Source organism: Monodelphis domestica, chromosome 8 (assembly GCF_027887165.1).
Source record: "Monodelphis domestica isolate mMonDom1 chromosome 8, mMonDom1.pri, whole genome shotgun sequence".
In the NCBI taxonomy this organism is placed as follows: Eukaryota; Metazoa; Chordata; class Mammalia; order Didelphimorphia; family Didelphidae; genus Monodelphis; species Monodelphis domestica.
The window spans coordinates 92550193-92571070 of NC_077234.1; the positions used below are offsets into that span (position 1 = coordinate 92550193).

Sequence of the window (20878 nt, forward strand, 5' to 3'; positions counted from 1 at the left end):
TTCTTTTACCAAGTGAAATTTTAATATTAATCTTTAACAGGGCAAATAAACAAACTACAGAACAGCAAACATTTACTCTAAATAATTAGCTATGATTCCTCTATTTCTTAATTTTAGTGTTTGAAATATTCCTCCTCATTTTTTGGAGCAGTTACAAAATATTCCACTCCAATTGCTAATAAAAATGCTCCAAAACCCCATTTGAATCCTCTTGTCAAAGTATTAAACAAAGTGGGGGGTTTTCCAAAACGACCCATGTATCGCCAAGCTTCATTGCTAGGGGTTAAAAAAAAGAAAAGAAAAGAAAGAAAAAAGAAAAAAGTTTTAGTTATAAATACTTGGATGTAAAAATTTCATATTTAATCTCTAACTTTCAGGCAGACATATGCAAATGACCTAGGAACACACTAATAGCCATTTTCTCATGGAATAAGATAGATTGGTCTATTTATGTCTAAGTTTCACAAGTAAAATAGGGATAATCTATGAATGAACAATCATGTATTTCATAGTAACTTAGTTACTTTTGATTTTACTGAGTAAAGAGTTATTCAGCCTGATTCTTCTTCTGTTTCCATAGGGAATAAGTACACTATTATGAGAATATTTAATAAACTCCTGGGACTTTGGGATGAATCCAGTCAGGTATAAGACTATAATCACTTAATGGTGATTATAGCCATTTTCAGAAAGAGGGACCTACACTGAGAAGCAAAATTGTTATTTCTTACTCTGGCATTCTTCCTTCTGGCTACTTTTAAAACAGAAGGGTGAACTGAGCTGATAGAACTTTAGGAAAGAATATTAGCTCTGAGTAGGATGAATTTTCCTACAAATAAATGCATTTATCCTGAACAAATATAGATTATCACTCAAAAAACTTCCTAAAATCACAGACTGAAATTAATAGAAACTAGATGTATAAGATCAATTTAGATGATGACAGTCTCTCTTCTAGAGCAAAAAATATGCCATGACTCACTGCTCTCTGCATTATGTGACATCTGCACAAAAAGCTTTTATCACCCACCAGGAGAACTCCCTAGAAAAACATGCAGCACACTAGAGTACAGTTAACAATAAATCAATATAATACAAACTTTAAAAATGTTTCTTTAGGAAAAGATATATGGGAAATGAAAACTGAGGTTCTAACTGATGTTATATGATTACATTTAAGCTACTGAGGTCCTCTTACCGGAGCCATGGATCCTTGAGACCTTGCTTAGCCAACCTCTCCTGGACTCTCTGTAGGGGTGTTCCTTCTATCTTCCACTGTTTGTAATCAGGGAGTTCAATTTTTCCATGTCCATGTCCATGTCCATGTCCATGTCCATGTCCATGACCATGTCCATGTGCCATGCCTATAGAAAGAAATTAAAATAAGAATATACAGCTTATGATTTCAGGACATGGAGGTTAGTCATAAGGTAAGGCCTTTCTTATTTGTCTATATCTGTAACCCTAATGTTTGGTACAGTGCCAGGCTCAGAGAAAGGGCTTAATAAATATTTTATCATTCAATGATAGCTTACTCTTAAGAGCATTTTGTAAACCTTTGAATATGGCAGGGACTTGATAAGTGTTTGCTGAATAGCAACCCTGAAGGTGTTGTTTTTCATTTGTCATTTCTCAATTGTTCCCAACTTTTCATGGTCCCATTTTTTCCTCCTCCAGCTCATTTGACAGATGACAAAACTAAGGCAAACAGTTATGTGACAGATTACCCTAGTTGTGTCTGAGACCAGATTTGAAGTTTTGTTGTTGTTGTTGTTATTAAAACCTTATTTTCTGTCTTAGAATCAAAAATGTGTATTGGTTCTAAGGCAGAAGAATGGTAAAGGCTAGGCAATGGGGGTTAAGTGACTTGCCCAGGGTCACACAGCTAGGAAGTGTCTGAGGCCAGATTTGAACCTAGGACCTCCTGTCTCTAGGCCTGGCTCTAAATCCACTGAGCCACCTAGTTGCCGCCAGATTTTAATTTGAGAAGATAAGTTTTCCCAATTCTATGCCTGGCACTTTAACCACTTTGTCATCTAGCTGCCCAACCCTGTAAGGTAGGTAGTACAAAGGCCATCATCTCAATTTTATCACAATGCTAGTTTTTTAAAAAACAAATAACACCAATTCCAAGATTTCATAGCTAGACAATATCCAAGTTGAATTTTTAATGTTGCTATAGGGATGATTTAAAAAGTTTGAAGGTTGGGTAAAAAATCATTTACTGAAAGAGAAATTAGAGGATAGGGATAAAATGACTTGCCCAGGGTCATGCAGCTAAGAAGTGACTACGGCCATATTTGAACCCAACACCTCCCATTTCTGGACCTGGCTATCTATCCACTCAGCCACCTAGCTGCCTCCTCAATTAACTGGAGCAACTCAGCATTTGTTATAGAACACATTGAAACTAGAAAAAAAATTGGGATACAGTTAGTCCATTTTAAAAATAATTTAATTTTTAAAATATTAATTATGATGTGGAAGAGAATATGATTTAAAGTCAGAGTTCATAGATTTGATTCTCAGCTCTGATATTTACTTTTTGTTACCATGAATAGACTCTCAAGGTCTCAGTTTTCTCGTCTATAAAATAAGGTGACTGCACTGGAGCAGTAGTTGTCAAACTCCACTAGAAACAAGGGTCAACAAATCATATTTGAGATTAGTTGCAAGCTGCAAATTGACTTAGAAAATAACATGTTATCTATGTTTTGCTGTATTTTTAGCTAATTTGTTAATTTCTCAATTACATTAAAAAAAAAACCCAAATCCTCCCTTCCCTCTTAGAATCAATACCATGTATTGGTTCCAAGGTAGAATAGTGGTAAGGGCTAAGTAAAAGGGGTTAAGTGATTTGCCCAATGTCACACAGCTAGGAAGTGACTAAGGCCACATTTGAACCTAGGACCTCTCATCTCTGGATATGTCTGTCAATCTACTGAGTCACCTAGCTGCCTCCCCAATTACATTTTAATTTGGTTCAAGTTTAGTCTAGTGTTGTGGGCAGTGTCTGACACATCTGGACTACATTATCACAATGGTCCCTTTGAGTTCTGTTACAATTCTATGGCAAGAATAACTTCTTGGTGGGGGGGGGGCATTAATCTGATTTCACATTCATGTTCACAAAATCTGATCTTCCACTCTAACCCTTTCATTTCGCAAAGGAGGTAACCGAGCTAGGCCAAAGAAATAATTCAGCATGTGAGCTCAGAACTGGAGCCCTAATCTGGCTTTAAATCAAGTGCTCTTTCAAGACATTAGCTGTTATGATTTAAAATTTAAAACAAATAAACCTTGTTGTCTTTTAAATTCACATCACTTACTTCTGGGCATATAATTCCCTTATGCCTAATTTGGAAGTTATTTCTTTTCTTTTCTTTTTTAAAGAAAAAAAAAAACTCAATTTAATCAAAAAGCAATCAACAGAGTTGGGCAGTATTACATGCAGTGTCCTACCCTCATAGTTCTTTACAAAGAAGAGTGTATATTTTCATCCCTTCTTTGGGGCCCAGCGTGATCATTATGATTACACAGTACCCTATGTCATTTTTTTTCTTATTCTTGCCATTCACACTTGTTGAAGTTGTGTAATGTTGTGTAATCATTTCCTGATTCTATTTACTTAAATCTGTTATGAAAAAAAGCTCTTGAGCAGGGATGGTTTTTTTTAACCTTTCTTTGAATCCTCATCAATTAGCACATAGGAATCACTTAAGATTGCAGAAATTGATTGATTAAGGTATCTTCACCACATAAGGGGGAGAAATGCAGTATTTTCCCACACCAGTTTTGGTGCTGCTCTTCAGTGTTGTATAAGAGAGTAAAAACTGTAAGCTAGCTGACTAGCTTCCAACAGGACCAATTCAAATGTCCTTCACATACAGTTCTGCTTGCATTAGGGACTTAATGATATGCTATTTTATCTTAAATAACTGAGGAGCAAAAAAAAAATCCCAAAACAATAAAAAAACGACTGAGGAGCCTAGAAACCAATTACATGATGTGAAGAAACCAGGTCAAGCTGTCTAGTCTAATTTTGGTAAACATACAAACCAAATGGCACAATGGAAAAAGAAGGCTGTTGATTTTAAGGAGGTTTTTGGGGGAGGAGCTTTAAAACAAAACATTTTTATATATTATTTTTCTACATTCCCAAATTCACCTACAAAAATACCTTTTCATAAAAAAGTTAAGCAAAACAACCAAAAAAAGTGTGATTGAAACTGTTATTTCCTGCTTTTGTAGTTTATTGTTTAAGAGGAAGAGTAGCTTAACTTTTAACAACATGAACCAGCATTGTCCACTGTTATTACTACTTTCTAAATTCAACAAACCTAAGTGCCTACTATGTTCAAGGAGTTTTGCTAGGTGCCAGTGATACAAAGATGAAAAATAACAGTCCTTTTCCTTAAAGCATATTGTGCTAAATACTAGGGAAGATATCAAAGACATATACGGTAGTCTTTGCTTTCAATGAGTTTATAGTGTAATAGAGAGGAAAAAAATGCCTAGACAACTATACAGTATTACACTAAAACGCACTCTATATACGTTATGCTATTTGATCTTCACAGAAAACCTGTATGTTGTACTCTGTGCAAGTCATTTATTATCATGGGACCTCAAATATACTAATCCCTAAAAAGTCATTCGATTAAGTTATCTCTAAAGTCCTTCCCAGACCTAAAACCCTATACTAAAACTGGTTTTAGATCTGAGGAGTTTAAAGTGTCAGTGAGATATCCAGGTATGGGTTTCCTATAAGCAGTTAAGAAATGTGAGTTTAAAGCTAAAAAGACAGATCAGAATTGGAGATAAAAGCTTTGGCAGTTATCTGCAGAAAGACAGTAGTTGAAGCTGTGATAATGAATGACTTCAACAAGGTACTGACTATATATATAGAGAGAAAAGGGCCAAGAATGGGCCCTTATAGAATACCTACCTACCAGGCAGCTAGGTGGCTCAGTGGATATAGACAGGTTTGGAGTTGGGAGGACCTGGGTTCAAATCTTACCTCAGATACTTCTTGTATGACCCTGGGCAAGTCACTTAAGCCCAACTGCCTAGTCCTTACCATTCTTCTGCTTTGGAACCATTCTCAAACAGAAGGTATGGGTTAAGAAAAAGTTCTGGCAGAACCATTTCCCTATATCACATATATATGAAGTAGCAAAGCTGGGACCAGAATGGAATACCTACCTACTATGAAATAAGCCTGGAATGACAAAGTCAAATTATGGAGAGAGTACCACATCTGTACATTAGAAGTAATAGTTCTTAAGGCATTGGAAAGAAGATGAAGTACAAATAAATGGCAGAGAAGCAATTCAGGAATGTAGATGAAGCTAAGGGAAGAGGAAAGACTATTGAAGAGGTAGTACAAAGGGTCAAATAAATGCTCAATGTGAAAATGAGTAATGCAAAAAGGCTATTAGATTTGGCAAATAGAATGATTAAACTTAATTCAGAGCAGTTTCAGGAGAATAATGGGGGCCCAAGCCTATCTTCCCCTACTTGCTTTTCCAGGCAAAGTGGAGTCACCAACTAAAAACAATTCCTCCCCCCCACCCCTTACTCTCTGTCTTAGTAATAACTCTAAGGGCACACAGGCAAGTTCTAAGCAAACGGAGTTTAGAGACTTGCCCGGGGTCACACAGTTAGGAAGTGTCTGAACCAAATTTGAACCTAGGCCCTCCTGATTCCATCTATTGCCCCTTAGACAACTTTTTAGAGAAAATCAGCACTGACAGACAAGACAGATATGGGATAGGAACTATATAGGTTAAAAGAATCAAAGGAAGGTTCTTCCTTCCCTTTTCCTTCTTTATTATAAACACTGTGTGATCTCAGCATATTTGTATGTGAGAGGAAGGAGGTAATGATGAAAAAGAGATTGAAGATATATATGGTGAGAGGATTGCAGGATCAAGGACCTGGACGAGGCAATAGGGAACTGAATAGTCAATCTAGATACTGGGGGGGAGGGAGGGGACGGGACGGGACGACAAAAGACAGTCCTCCTCCACCTCTCCAGTTTACATTCTACAGAGTATAGTTAAAGGGATCTGGGAAGAAGCATTTCTCCAGCCTATGAGCCAGGCCAAGAGCATTACAAATATTAACTCATTTGATTGGCTTTAGTGAGGAGTAGGGAGATAATATGACCAGATGGAAGAGAGAAGACAATGATTCAGAGGTTTAAAGACTGAGAAGAGGGGGGAGCAGTGGTACTGCATTTCATTTCAGATGGTCTCCCTCTATCTTTTTAGTTGTTCTAAGTGGCTGGGGCCTCTCCTCTAAATGTTGGGGAGGGAGGGTGTCATTGTGGCAAGATACAAATTAAATTTGTAAATGTCATCTAATGGGACTATATTGGGAAATCGAAAAAGGTGAAACAGGTCCTTAACTATTATAGCTGCAAACAGCTCCTCCATGACGGGTATGACCCTAGCACTTGTACAAATAGGAAGAAGACGCGAAGTGGACAGGGAAGGTCAAAGTGACGCGACAGTTTCAAGGGTAATGTTGAAACGTAGGAGCTGGGGTTTGACTCGAGAGACCATCCTATCCTTTGGAGATGAGGGGGAAGAGTTTTCCGGACATGGGATGGGGAGGTGGAGTAGGTGGCGGAGCAGCAGGCCTGATTCGAGCACTGAAGGTACGAAGAAGTACGGGTGGTCAAGGATACCCTCCCTGTTCCCCCGACACGATCTCTTCCCAAAAGTCAGATGCATCACATCTTCCTGTTCCCAGCCCCGGTGGTCCCGCATCTTCTCTATCCCTTCCCCCCCTCCTTCCTCCCGGAGTTACCTGACAGGAATCTTGACCTCCCAGAGACACAGGAATCTCAATACACAAACCCCCACCCCAAGCCGGAGTCAAAAGGAAGCGGAAATCGACCGGACGAAACTATCTAAAGGCGGGGGGGGGGGGAACCTGAGGCTTGTTGGAGGGTTCCAAAAACTATGGGAAGATGGGAAAGGCGGGACACTGAAGATGAGAGTGTTAGGGGGCAGAAGAGAGGCCCTAACTTGCCTGCCCCATTGAAGAACCTGTTTTATATTGGCTGCTTAAAAGAAAGTGACTGAAGCCGAGACTTGGAGCGCGAACGGGAAAAGGGATATCGGATTTTTGGATATCGGAACCCTAAGAGAGGTGCACGCAATTGAAGGGCAGTTAGGGGGCGGGAAATGTGGAGAGAGCTCGGCGGCCAATGAGTGTACTCGTTATTGAGGGCGTGGAGCTGCCCAATGGGAGGGCGGGTTGTTGTGTTGCAGTTGGCCTGCCGCTGTGAGAGGCGGCGGTGGCGGCGGCTCCGGCTCCTAGAGCAGGAAGGGGACAGCGACGGTGACAGGTAAGCGCCTGCTGAACGGCCGGAAGACTCTGTGCCGCCGACACGGATGGGTGGTTCCCTCTTTGGCCGAATGAAAGAGAGCTCTCGGCGCTGGAGGGGCTGTATGGAGGGAGAAGGTCGGGAAGCTCTAGGGGTCAGTCAGTCTATCAGCTGTTTCCTATCCTCTGGCTGCCCAGGTAAACGCCTGGAGGATCTGGAGGTGGCGGCCGCTTGAGAAGACCCTTGTGGGGGCGGGGGCCCGAGGGCTGGGGTTCGAGGTGGAGCCGGCGGGGGCGGGTACAGGAGTAGAGAAGGTGTAGCCTGGGGTGGAGGGAATTCCTCGCTCGAAGCCGGAGGCTTCCCTGCCACCTCAACGAAACGAAACGGGTGGGGGTGGAGGTGGGAGTGGAAGGTAGGTGGGATGCGAGGATGAAAAGGTACTACAGTGGTACAGTCCAGGCAGCCAGATCCTCGGAGCTCTTTGTAGGTGCATGTTATGTAATCAACCCTTGGTTATTTCACACTTACAGTTGGTAACAGACACATAGGTCGTCTCTCTCTTGGGTCGAGGTGTCAGGATTCTATCCTGGCCCCAGTACTTCGGGTACAATTTAGGGAGCAGACTGACAGCGAAAGGAGTGAGAATAGAGGAGAGGAATCAGGGAGAACTTATGCCAACTGTCAGTTTGTTAAAGGTGCGGGGTTAAAAGGCTTGTTATGGAACGGGCTTTAAAGTTTCTTGGTTTGGGTTTATTTTTGCTTTAACTCTCAAGGCTGATAGCACCGTTTTGAATATTTTTCTTCAGAAAAGAAGAGACAAGAGCTTCTGTAATCAACAGTAGGAGGTAAGTATAAATTTGGAACTTGCTTTGGGAGGAGGTTTAATGAATGGTGCATCGTTGTTACATGAGAATAGGAACCTTAGGGAATGTTCTGTAAAGAAAATGACCTGAAATTATTAATTAAAACTACAAACTTGTGGATTGCCAAGAAACTTCTGTGTTATTTACTTGTTACAGGGAACATTTTTGAAAATGTTTTCAAAGCTTTAACTACCAGTAAATATTCTGTGTTTAAGGTATTAAAATTTTCTTGTTATAAAGATACTAATTGAATGCAAATGCTTGAAATATGGTAGTTTGGTACCTATAATGATAGACATAGTGACAAAATCCAGGTACTTTAAGGAAGAACAAATTCTGACTGGATTAAAAAGCTTGACTTTGTAGTCCATAGGAAAAAAATCTTTGAGATAGGATTATTTAAATGATAAAGGCAAAATCCTTCATTTCATATATTTTTAAACAAGGACAAATGTAGTTTTAGCAAGTATGTTATTTTCTTACTCTCACGTATTATAATGTTCTTGAACCCACTGTCAGAACTACTTCCTACCATATTATTTCCTCCCTCCCCATGGTAATTTCCCCATTATAATCTGACAACTAGTTTTGAATTTCAAGTCCAGGGAAAAAAGATGATTCTGTAAAAGTCCATTTAACAAGCACTTATGTTTTGGAGTACTGTGCAGAGAGAATAATTTTATTTTAAATATTTTTATGTAGCTGACCAACCTTGTCTGTTTTCACAATGTTTTTGGGACTTCTTTTTAATAAAATTCTTGTAATCTTAAATTTTCTTTACAAATGTGCTGAGATACTTAAAAGTAATTTTTGCTTTTATGGCTGAGTGTTTTTTCTTTCTGTTATGTAAGTAGAGTACCAGATTTATTTGGAGAGCTAATGACTAATTCTGAATGGCCAGTAGGTGTCAATATAGATATCTACTATTTACATTGTGCTAGGAACCAAAGGCACAAAGGTGAAAAATAATGTAATCCTTGACTAAAGTATGATATAATGGGGAAGGGAATAAGCATTTATATTAATGCTTACCATGCTAAAGTATTGTGCTAAATAAATATTTGCTCATTTGAATCTCACAACAATCCTTCAGGATAGTACTGTTATTTCCTCCATTTTATAGTTGAGGAAATTGAAGCATACAATTTAAATGATATGTATAGAAGGGTCAACAGCTAGTAGGTGTCTGAGGTCAAATTTGAACTTGTCTTTCTGATTCCAGGAACAGCCCCACTTAGCTGTCAGTGCATAAAGCATAAAAAACAGTAAAACAGAAATGAGATTGGTTGGTTGATAGAGGAATTACTTCTGTCTGGAAATTCTGGAAGTCTTCTTTAGAGGAAGTAGACAACCTGCCTTGCTTCAGGCAGCCATATTAACTGGAAGTTTATCTTTTGCTTTTAAAGATAGATTTAGATAATATTACAGACTGCACCAGCTATTCCTCATTGATTAGCCTCATTCTGTGTAATGATTCAGTGTCTTTTTTTTAACCCTTACCTTCCATCTTAGAATCAATACTATTGGTTCCAGTCCAGAAGAGTGGTAAGGGCCAGACAATGGGGGTCAAGTGACTTGCCCAGGGTCCCAAAGCTAGGAAGTGTTTGAGGCTAGATTTTAACCTAGGACCTCCTGTCTCTAGGCTTGGCTCTCAATCCACTGAGCCACCCAGCTGCCCCCTTCAATGTAACTTTTAAACTGGACCACACTATGTTGAAACCTAGCCTAGCTAAGTTAAATCAAGTTAAGCAATGAATGGATATTTCTTTGAATGTGAAAATCTAAGTAACCAATGTTCTTTTTGAGTTCAGACAAAATAATGGGGCCTAAGGTGATTTAATGCTTTTAGGATGATTTATGACTAATTACCAAATTGCTAATTATTTTTTCCTTTTATGGAAGTTGTTTAGAGGTTTAAAAAAACAAACCTATTCTTCATAAAGGCTTTGTTTTGTTCTGGGTCTTGCTAAGGTTCTCTGGAGCCAGAACCAGATAAGAAGACTCCTTATCAGTACAGGGAAAGTAATCTTTGGGCATTAGTACGTCACATTTCATCTAATAATTTTCATTGTTTCCCAAAAAAAACTACAATGAATTGTTAGTGTCATAGGAACATTGTTATCAATAAGATATATTCCTAGGTTAGGACTATGGATATTTTCCTTTTAAAGCTAAGTTGCTGGAATAGGAAGAATTGTGTAGCTAGAGGTATATAGAGAATGGTGGGGAATGAAGAAAGACAAGAGGTTGAGTTAGGAAAATGTCATTCCTTTAAGATTTTTAGTACATTAAGGTAGAGCTTAGTGATGTAATAATAAATAATAATAAGTATTTAAATAGTGCTTTAAATTTGTAAAGTGCTTTACATAAATCCATTTTATCCCCACAAAAACCTGTGAGATAGGTTTTATCCCCATTTAAGAAACAGTTTGAGAGAGGTTGTAACTTGCCCAAGGTCACATAGCTTTGAAGTGACTGAAGCCAGATTTGAACTTAAGTCTTACTCCAGTTCCAGTATTCTATCCACTGAACAACCACTTAGTTTTATCATTAACAAGATTGAATAGAGATCATGAGCATCAGGGCTAAAGGTTGATGGAGAAGGGCCTGTACTTCTAAGAACTCAAAAGATTGGACTAGAATATACAGTCTTGAGTGTAATTTTCTTTCTATTTTGGAATGAACCTACAGTACTAGAATTGACTATTAGTTCATTTGGACCCAAAGGTTAAGTAAGTATTAATGATTGATTGATTTAGATTCTGGAATAGAACTCCTTGACGTTTACACTTGGGTTGTGTACTCTACATCTGTAGTTTGTCTTTCTTTGGTGTGACCTATCACCTTGTTTGGATGCTATTTACTCTTTACTCAGGAAAGAACCCTAGACGATAAAGAACAGAGTCTATCACTTAATGGTAGACAAACTCAATTTGTGCTCCCATTTTTCTTGTGATTCATGGTTGCTATCTGATGAAGTAAAAATGGCATCTCTTCTAGGAACCTGCCTCTTCAGGCACTGCATCTCTCATCTTTAGTTTCTCTTTATCTAAAAGCTGGCTTCTTCTTTGCAAAGTACAAACATGCCAGAGTCTCTCCCATCCTTAAAAATCTTCATGTGATCATTTTTCCTCTCATGATATTCTAATTTATTTCTTCCCTTTCACAAGTATATTCATAAAAAGACAACTCTAGTGTTACCTACAGTTTTACATTTCCCCCCCTTCTGAACCATTTGTAGTTTGATTTCTTGGTCCACAGCTCTACAGAAATTCCTTCTAAGTTACTAATGATCCCTCATTGCTAAATCTAATAGCCTTTTTTCTCAGTCTACCTCCTCTTCAGCCTCTCTGTAACTTTTGATAATTGAATAATCCCTGTATTGTAGTTATTGTGTGTATTTCCTCTCCTGGTTTTACTTTATTCTATGACATTTTATGCAAATCTTCCATTTTCTCTGCATTCTTTTTTTCCTTCAAAAATTTTTTTCTAGTAAGCAGAGGCTACCTCTACCTTTCATTTTGTTCCAATTACTAATTGTGAAAGAAAAAGTTCCTGTTAAGACATGTATAGTTAAGCAAAACAAATTCTTGTGCTGATCATTTCCTCCCCAAAATGTCTTAATTTGCACACTATCAAGAGGTGAGTAGTATATTTTATCATTAGTACTCTGGAATTGTGGTTGGTCATTTTGCTTGATAGGTTTCTTAAGTCTTTCAAGGCTATTTGTCCTTGTGGCATATAAATTGTCTTTCTGGTTCTGCTCACTTAACTGTGCATCGTTTCTTACAAGTCTTCCTACATTTCTCTATCCCTTCACCATTTAATATAATAGTTTCTCCCCACATTTATATACTGTATTTTCCCCCTGTCAGTGGACACTTTGTCAATTTCCAATATTTTTTTTTGCTACTGTGAAGAAAGCTGCTATAAATAATTTTGTGTATCCTTTCTTTGTTTCACTCAGAGGACTGATCCATTTTTTAAAAATTACATGTAGAAACAATTTTTGACTGTTTCCTGACGTTTTTTGATTCAAATTCTCTCCCTCCCTCCTCTGAAAGTCAGTAAATAGTCTTGATACAGGTTTTATCAATGCTTTCATACAACATATACATATATATTTCCATATGAGGACTGATGCATCTTTTAATCTAACTTCCCTCTTATGCTTCCTTTTCCCTTTTCTTTTCCCTGTTGAGCAAAATGTATTTCTTTCTCTCCAACTATTCTGGAAAGTAATTTGGAACTTTGTCAAAAAATCTATTATGCTGCATACCCTTTGACTCAATGATACTGCTATCCAGTGTATCGCCGACACCAGGCCACAACCGCACCTCCTGTAACAACTGGCGTCCCATGCCCCATGTGCCACAAACTTTGCGCCTCAGTCTTTGGACTTTAAAGCCATATGAGAGTATACCGTAGATGAAAACGCACAAAGACAATTGTCATTCTCGGTCACCGAGAGACTACAACTATCCCAGTGATACCAAAGAAAGAGGAATAGGACTCATATGTCCAAAATTATTTATATCGCCACTTCTTGTGGTGACAAAGAATTGAAAAACTGGATGCCCATTAGTTGAAGAATGGCTGAAGAAGTAATAATATATAAATGTGATGGAAAATGAGAGTACTGTAATAAATGATGAAAGGGATAGTTTTAGAAAATCCTGAGACAACTTGTATGAACTAATGCAAATGAGCAAAGTCAGGACAACAATTTATACAATAACAGCAATATTTTGACAATAGTCAACTTTGAAGGACTTATGAATAACTGATCAACACAGTGACCAAATATAATATTCATGATGAAATATGCTCCCTAATTCCAGGTAGAGACCTAATAGATTCAGAGTATAGATTGAAGTCTATTTTCTTCTCTTTTTTGATATTGCTAATGTGGAAATTTGTTTTACAAGACTATACATATTTGTAATAGGTTTTGTTTTTCTTGCCTTCTCAGTAAGTAGAGGAGAAAATTTGGAACCGAAAATAAAATTGAATTTTTTAAATTAAAAATATATTTCTGTACCCCATTACTTTGTGCGTATATTCTTTCCTCCTTTGGCCAGTTTAGGGGAAAGTGATATTCAAGTATTAAGTACTCTTCTTGTTCCTTCCTTCTTTGACCAGTTCAGATGAGAGTGAGGTTCAAGTGTTACTTATTCATCTATCCCTTCCTTGTTTGTATAAACTTATACTTGTGCATCATTCCATGAGATAATTTTCCCTAACCCTTTTCTTTCTTTCCCTCTTCCTTAGTATGTTCCTCTGATCCTCATTTTCCATTTTTATTTTAAGATCTTTGAGTTATAACAATCAAATGTAGACTATTTAGATTCCTTCTGTGACTCCCTATGATGATAGGTTCAGAGGAGACACATTATCTCCATATATTAAAATATAAGCAGTTTATGCTATTGAGGTCTTTTATGATTGTTCACATGTTTACCTTTTGTGTTTCTTTTGACTCCTGTCTTGTCCTTCAAAATTTCTATGCAGCTCTGATCTTCAGGAATGTTCAAAAGTTCTCTAATGGAAGATCCATATTTTCCCCAATAGGATTATGCTGTTTTTCTTAATATTCTTAACTTTTACCTTCTGTCAGAATAGATACTAAGTATCGATTCCAAGGCAGAAGAACATAAAGGCTAGACAGTTGGGATTAAGTGGCTTTCCCAGTGTCTCACAACTAAGAAGTGTCTGAGACCAGATTTAAACTTCTAACTAGGACTTACTGTCTCCAGGCCTGGCTCTGTATTTAGCTACTTAACTGCCCCAATAGTTTTAATAATATTATTTTTGATTGTAAGCCTAGATCCTTTGCCTTCTGGAATACCAAATTCTAAGCTTGCAGTTCCTTTGTGGTAGTTGCTGCCAAATCTTATGAGATGTCCTGACTGTAGCTTCTTGGTACTTGAATTTTTGTCTTCCTGGCTACTTGCTGTATTTTTTATTCGTCCTAGAAGATCTAGATTTTTGTTATCTGCTTCTGGGAGTTTTCATTTTGGAGTTTCTTCCAAAAGGTGGCAATTTCCACTTTGTCCAAGAGTTCTAAGAGATCTAGGCAGTTTTCTTCTATGATTTTTAAAAATGATGACAGCCTTTTTTTTGGTCATGGCTTTCAAGTAGTACAATGGGTCTTCAATGTTCTCTTTTCAATTTTTTTTTCTAGTTCAGTTTTTTTTTCTGTAAGATATCTTATATTTTCTTGTTTTTAGTACTCTGTCTCAGTCTTTATCTTCTACATCCATTCCTTTTAATGCAGTTATAATAGACATTTTCAAAGAAGTATCATAATCTAATACATTAAGCATTGATTAATGTGCTGAGCACACGGGATACAAAGAAAAAGCTAAAAAGTCCTTTATGACTTCAAAGAGTTTATGTCTATAGGATACAACACATAAATGGATTGAGTGCTGTACCTAGAGCACTGGTTCTGAAATAAGAGGACTTCAGTTTAAATCCTGTCTCTAATTTATGTGAATTTATGCATGTTACTCCCTGGGAATAAGTTTTCTCAATTGTAAAATGAAGGGATTACACTTGGTTACTTCCAAGACTCCTTCTAACTAATGAGAGAGAATTTAAGAAGAATAGAGATGGTAAAATAATAGGATCTGGGAAAAGATTCCCATAAGAAGTTAACTTGAAGAGTTTTGCCTCTTAGAGGCAAGAGATATGGAAGGGAGTGCACTCTTAACACTACAAGCCAATCTGTGCAAAAACTTAGAGGCAGTGCCAAGTTCAAGGAACAGCAAATGGTTCAATTTGTCTGGAATTTAGATTATATGATGTATTGAGTGCTGTATATGATATATATATATATATAATAAGGTTGGAAGAGAGTTCTGATGTCATATTGTAAGAAATTTTAAATTCCAAACTGAGCAGTTTGCATTTATAGGCAAAGCAAGAAGAAACCATGGAATAATGTTCAAAATTGACTAAATAAATTTTTCAAAAAAAAGAAGCCATGGAAGGTTCTTGAGCAGAGGAATAGTGACATTCAATAATCATTGTTCTTTAGGAGGATTATTTTGGCAGTTACATGGAGGAGGCTAAATTTAAATGAGTCTTTTTAAGAAGCTTGTACAGTTTTCCTGATGGGAGATGATAGAAGCCTGAGCTTAGGTATTATATCATGTTTTGTTTTCCCAGCACCACATTGATCATTGGACTATTGGACTATGGCAGCCTGGAACATGTCCAGAGAAGGGTGACTAGAATGGTTCAGTACTTAAAAATCATTGGTTGAAAGAACTGCAGGTGTCTTGTCTGGAGAAGAGAAAACTTAAGGGGCATAGGAAAGTTGGCTTCACACAAAGGGCTATCAACTGGGGGAAAATTGGGGGAAAAAAGGTGAAAGCTACAACAGTCTAAATGAAAAGGTCATGGAAAGTGAGGCAAAATCTTAAGTATTGCAAAAACTATTGAAAGCCCTCTAGATAATGAAATATATGTTCTTCCTCGTGGGATATATGATTATTAAAGCAGAATATTTTTAAAATCTACTGTCAGAGAGCATCTATGTAGAATGTTTTTCTTTTTCTTAATTGTTTTTCTTTGTCATAGATGGGTTTATTATGTGAGGACTTTAAATTACTTTGATGTAAAAACAAAGGACATTGATAAAAATACGCTTTTAAGGGATTCACTTTATTTTGTTTGGCACTGGAAGGCAGATTTCAAAACAATGAGTGGAAATTAGTGGCAGATTTTTACTTGAAATAAGAAAAAATTTCATGATAAATGTAGTTATCCAGAAGTGGACTGGTCTACTCTGTAAGTGAGTTACCCTTAAGTGGAGATCTTCAGGCTGAGATTGGATAATTACTTCTTGCAGCTGTGGTAGAGAATATTTTTCAAATATATTTTGGCCTAGGTGAATAGTGTAACATGGTAGAAAGAGTATATGCAATTTAGAATCAAAATACCTTCTCCTTGGTATATGTATTTGTAATTTTAGGAAAAGCCTTTCATGTAAAAGGAGGGAATTGTATTAAATGAGCTAAGATCTGTTCTATTTCTAAATCCTATGAGTTCTGAGATCTCTTACAACACCCACATTCTCTGATGTGGAGCTTTGGAGTTTTGTGGCATTATGTTGTCAAAAATCCCTGAAGGAAGCTTTGTATTTCAATGTTCTAGTTTCTCTGAAGAATACACTTATTTGAGATGAATTAATTTGTATTCTTTGTACAGTCAAATTTTTTTAGCTTTAAAATATTTTTAAGTTACATGTAGAAATAATGTATAAAAATAGCTTTCTGACATTTTGTGATTCATATTCTCTTTCCCCCTACCCCAGTCAGTAAATAGTTTAACATAAGTTATACCAGTGCTTTCATGAAATACATATTTCCATATTCCTCATGTCATGACACATATCACATGATAAAAAAAAAATTCAATAAGGAAATAAAGTGAAAGATGGCATGCTTTGATCTGTATGTAATCAGACTTCAATAGTTCTTTCTGTGGCTGTGAAAAGCTTTTTTTTTTTTTTAATCAACCTGTACCAAGTATTGGTTCTGTAGAAAGAGAGAAAGGTAAGGGTAGTAATAGAAAGAAAAGGAATGCTAGCAGAAACCAGAGCCAGAGTTCCCAGCTGCCTGCCTACTTGAGCACCAGCAAAGACCAAAGCCCCTCCCCAGTGTAGGATCTACCTATTTATGTACAAACCCATGCCAGGACTTAAGAAAAGGGAGCCCTGGGAAGACTAAGGGATGTAGTCCCCAGGGTACAATTTTTTAAGAGCACACAATCCTCCCAGGATCCGTTGGGAGACCAGTCTCCCCAATGGATTATTTTAAACATAACCAACTTATAACTCTAAAGATCCCCAACTAAAGATACATACAATATTGCCGTTTCTAAGGTGAAATTACAATAATTTGGGGATAAGAGAGAAAGAAAAAGAACAAAACCAATTAGGGGACAGTCTTCTTTGCCATAAAAGTGTGCTTTCAAAACAACTGCATTCAATCCCCCAAAGTTCAATTCAGCACATCCAAAAGTCCACTCAGGATCTTTTGGAGCAGTATGTGGTCTCTCAGGCATCTTCATGGCACCTTCTGTAAGCAGTTCACTTTTCCAGATTCTGAGAGGTAAAAAGTCTCTTATTCTAAAATTACTCTCAAAAGAAATTAAAGTTTGCAAAATAAGATAAAAACACATTTCACTCTGACGATGATATTAACAAACACAGATCACACAGGGATACGTGGCTGAAGTATGAGGTATATGAATCATTGCCAAAGAAATATATCAAAAACATCACAAAAATTCAAATAAAAATGAAACTACTGGATGAAATATAAAATCTAAGTCTTATATGTAAAAATCCTAAGTAAGAAAAATAAAAACTATTAACAGGTCCTTGAATCAGGGTCTGATTAAAATGATTTATGTCCAATAAACTTGTAATAGCAATCATGCACTTACCCACTCAGTAGCTAGGACTATAGTAAATTGCCACAATATGATAGACAAAAAAGGGACTAGATTTTTTGAAGCAGATGGGAAATATTCTCTGGTCTGATCTTTCCTCGTCTCTCGGATAGGGGAGCCAGAACAGCCAATGTTAAGTACTTGATAGGTACTGTTAGATTTAAAATAGTTTTGAGCGTTAAATAGTTGTAGATAAGAGAATGGGAGCCATAAACTGTGATAATTAAAATGTTTGGGAGCAAGGGAAGTATATAACAATTATGACCGCTGAAATGTTTTCTACTGTGTCTTGGTTTTATATAAATATAAGATGGTCGCCAGGGAATATATTCCCAATTTATGAATATGCTCAAGCCAACTGGGTTTTATAGAGAAATTCAATTTATAATACACTGATTAATCAATAGAAAAAGAGAGAAAGGAAGAAAGGAATAAGAATGAAGGGCCAAAGCCAATAAGGCCTAGACCTCAGACCTAAGAGATAAATCAGTCAGTTGGTTTTATCACTCACCCAAGATCTCTCTAGGTAAGGCTTCTCATACCAACCTCAGGCTCCACCTTCAAGAGAGCCTCCTTTCAAGAAATGTTTCCAGAGAATCCTCCTCCTTACTCCTCCTCAGTTCTCCTTCCACTGCCTCCTTCAAGACCTCTCCAGGAGCTCTCCCTCCAGGACCTCTCTCCTCTCAGACCTCCTTCAGAGCAAAAACTCCCCCTCCAGGAACTCTCCTCCTTCAGAGCAAAAATTCCTCCCAGTCCTCAGACCCCGCTATCTTTAAGCAAACAATCTAAGTTCCCTCCCCTCAGTTCTCACATCTACCAATCACTGCTGATGTCTCCCCTGTGCCAATGGTGGCTCTAGCTTAACCCAGGACCGCCCAGAGGTCTGTCCCCTTTGCACATGTCTGTTGAAGGTCATATTCTCAAATAATTAAATCTTGATCTTTGCTGCAGCCCTTCCTAAATCCTGTTACTCTGAGTAGGGTGGAGATTGTAGTTTCCAAGACCTGGTTCTGTCATTCCAAGTATCTCTATTGTATCAATTCTAAAATCAATCATGACTCAAAGAACTTCCTGTTCTATGCTTAAGCATAGGTCAACGCCCTTTTCATTGTTTAGCAAAAGGTTTCTGTCCTAAAGTAGTCTTAAGTAGGGAGGAGAAGGGTCCTCCCATGCCAAGGAGTTTCATATTCCAATAGAGTTTTTACTATCAGTAGGAAATTTTTTCAAGTATGAAATTTCCCAATGGGGAAATTTCCAACATTCATAAGTCTAAGAAATTTTAAGGTTTACAGTACTTGATAGAAAGTGTGGTACAAGGAGTCCTCGGTCTAACATATGTCAAACAGCTGCAACCTACAACCTCGAGTCTCACACAAGGTTCAAGTCCTCTTGCATTGACGCAGAATCTCATAAATCCTACCAGGATTGGTTTGTCTTTTTGACCTGTGTGCTCATTTGGCACTATGCAAGTTAATTCTGTGCTCCTTTGTGATCCCTTCTGGAATCAGACATACTCACCAAGCAAAGTCCCATAATATTTAAACAACCAGTGGCAGCTTTCCACAGTCTAAAGCTTTTGGGTATGCATTTACATTTAGGGCTAAGCTAATGGACATTCTACATTTAAGCTGGTGCAAAATTAAAAAAATCTTTTTAATACTGGTGACATGTGCTTCAAGTACAAAAAATGGGAGAGAAAAAAAAGGAAAACTCAGATACTATATTGCACATGAAAGGAAACACAATAATAGAAAATGTTTTTAAAATAAAAATATATAGCTCACAATCAGTGATACACTGTGCCAGGCAAGGAGAGGTAGAATACAAAGGTTTCTCACATAAAAAATGGGATCCTTTTCCTTTTTAACTTACCCATGATCCTCAGTATGTGAGTGCAAATGATTTTTACAAAGTAGCAGCTTTATAAAACAGTAGTACAACAGGCAATGCACATTCAAAGAAAGTACCAAAATTCTTGAAATTCACAGCACATCAACTTATCTAAAGGTTACTAATACAAGTTTTGTCCAACTAGTTTATGGATTTTATAAAGGTATTTTCTCAGGTTCAAGTATAGGATGGTACAAATAAAGACAGTGTGACAGATAGCAAAAATACAATAGCTAAAAATGACAATGTAACAGAATATTATAGATTAATCAACATATATAAACTTAAAAACAAAATTAAATCTCAAAGCAAATAATCAGTAAATATGATAGGATATAGTTACTCATCATCTATAGAAGGTGCTCTCTACATGGGAGCATTGGAGTAGTTAACAGGACTTGGAATGGACTGTCATAGGCAGACTGAGTTGCCCCAATATGCCAGAAGTTCTTTATGTAAACTTTGTTACCTGGCTGCAAGTCATGGAGCAAAAAGTCTATAAGACCTGCTTGTGCAGTAGCTCCAGATTCATGGAGCTCTCATAATTTGGTCTGCAAATCCCGTATATATGAGGCAATAGAAGTATCTCTCCCTAGTAACAATGTATATGCAGGGGAGCCTGTATATATAGGAGGATGTCCAAAAAGCATCTCAAATAGTGAGATGTGTAGATCTCTTCTGGGCCTGGTTCTAAGATAAAATAGGGTCAGAGGGAGAATTTCAGGCCATTTTAAATGAGTCTCAATGCACAATTTTCAATCATAGTCTTGATATGGGTAAAATTAGGGTTGTTGACTGAATATATTATACTAGTGGCCACCAGTGTAAGGGTAATTTCAGTGTTTTGACTTAAAATCTAAATAAGTGGTCACCATGGGAAATTCCCAAATATGAAAAATAACGAAGTCAGCTGGGGATTTATGGAGATTTTAATTAATAAAGAGAGGAGGAATTAAGGAGAGAGAGAGAGAAGAGAGGAGAGAAAAGGAGAGAGAGAGAGAGAGAGAGAGAGAGAGAGAGAGAGAGAGAGAGAGAGAGAGAGAGAGAGAGAGAGAGAGAGAGAGAGAGAGAGAGAGAGATGACCTCCCTGAGCCATCACAAAACCGTCTCCAATTGAGTTCAGAATCTAACTCCACTCCAAACTCAATTCAACACCGAACTCTGAACTGACCTCTGGACTGTTCCTAAGCCTCCTTTTAAAGAGAATTTTCTCTTATGTGATTCCCCTAAATTTTCACATCTACCAATCACAGTAGACGCTTTTTTCCAGGACTGCACATTCTTAGTTCTCATCTTCTTTGGTTCTCACCTTCTGTGGTTA

General features: G+C 37.4%; 2 protein-coding genes across 7 annotated transcripts in view; one reads left to right on the forward strand and one right to left on the reverse strand.

The window, feature by feature from the left end:
- Window positions 1-6928, reverse strand: NDUFB3 (NADH:ubiquinone oxidoreductase subunit B3). The gene is made up of 3 exons (XM_056808680.1): window positions 6817-6928; window positions 1199-1364; window positions 1-276 (listed from the first exon to the last, which is right to left on the reverse strand). Exons 2-3 carry the CDS (start codon window positions 1360-1362, stop codon window positions 114-116), a joined length of 327 nt encoding a protein of 108 aa, XP_056664658.1. The 5' UTR covers window positions 1363-1364; window positions 6817-6928; the 3' UTR covers window positions 1-113.
- A 23-nt stretch (window positions 6929-6951) lies between these two features.
- HYCC2 (hyccin PI4KA lipid kinase complex subunit 2) overlaps window positions 6952-20878 on the forward strand; it is a 96350-nt gene continuing 82423 nt past the window's right edge. For 2 of the 6 annotated variants that reach the window (XM_056808674.1, XM_056808677.1), the window contains exons 1-2: window positions 7067-7536; window positions 8146-8184. The gene's annotated coding sequence lies outside the window, so the exon portion shown is untranslated. Of the gene's footprint in view, window positions 7537-8145; window positions 8185-20878 lie in introns of all 6 variants that reach the window. The other 4 variants (XM_056808673.1, XM_056808675.1, XM_056808679.1 and 1 more) reach the window with 4 other exon arrangements.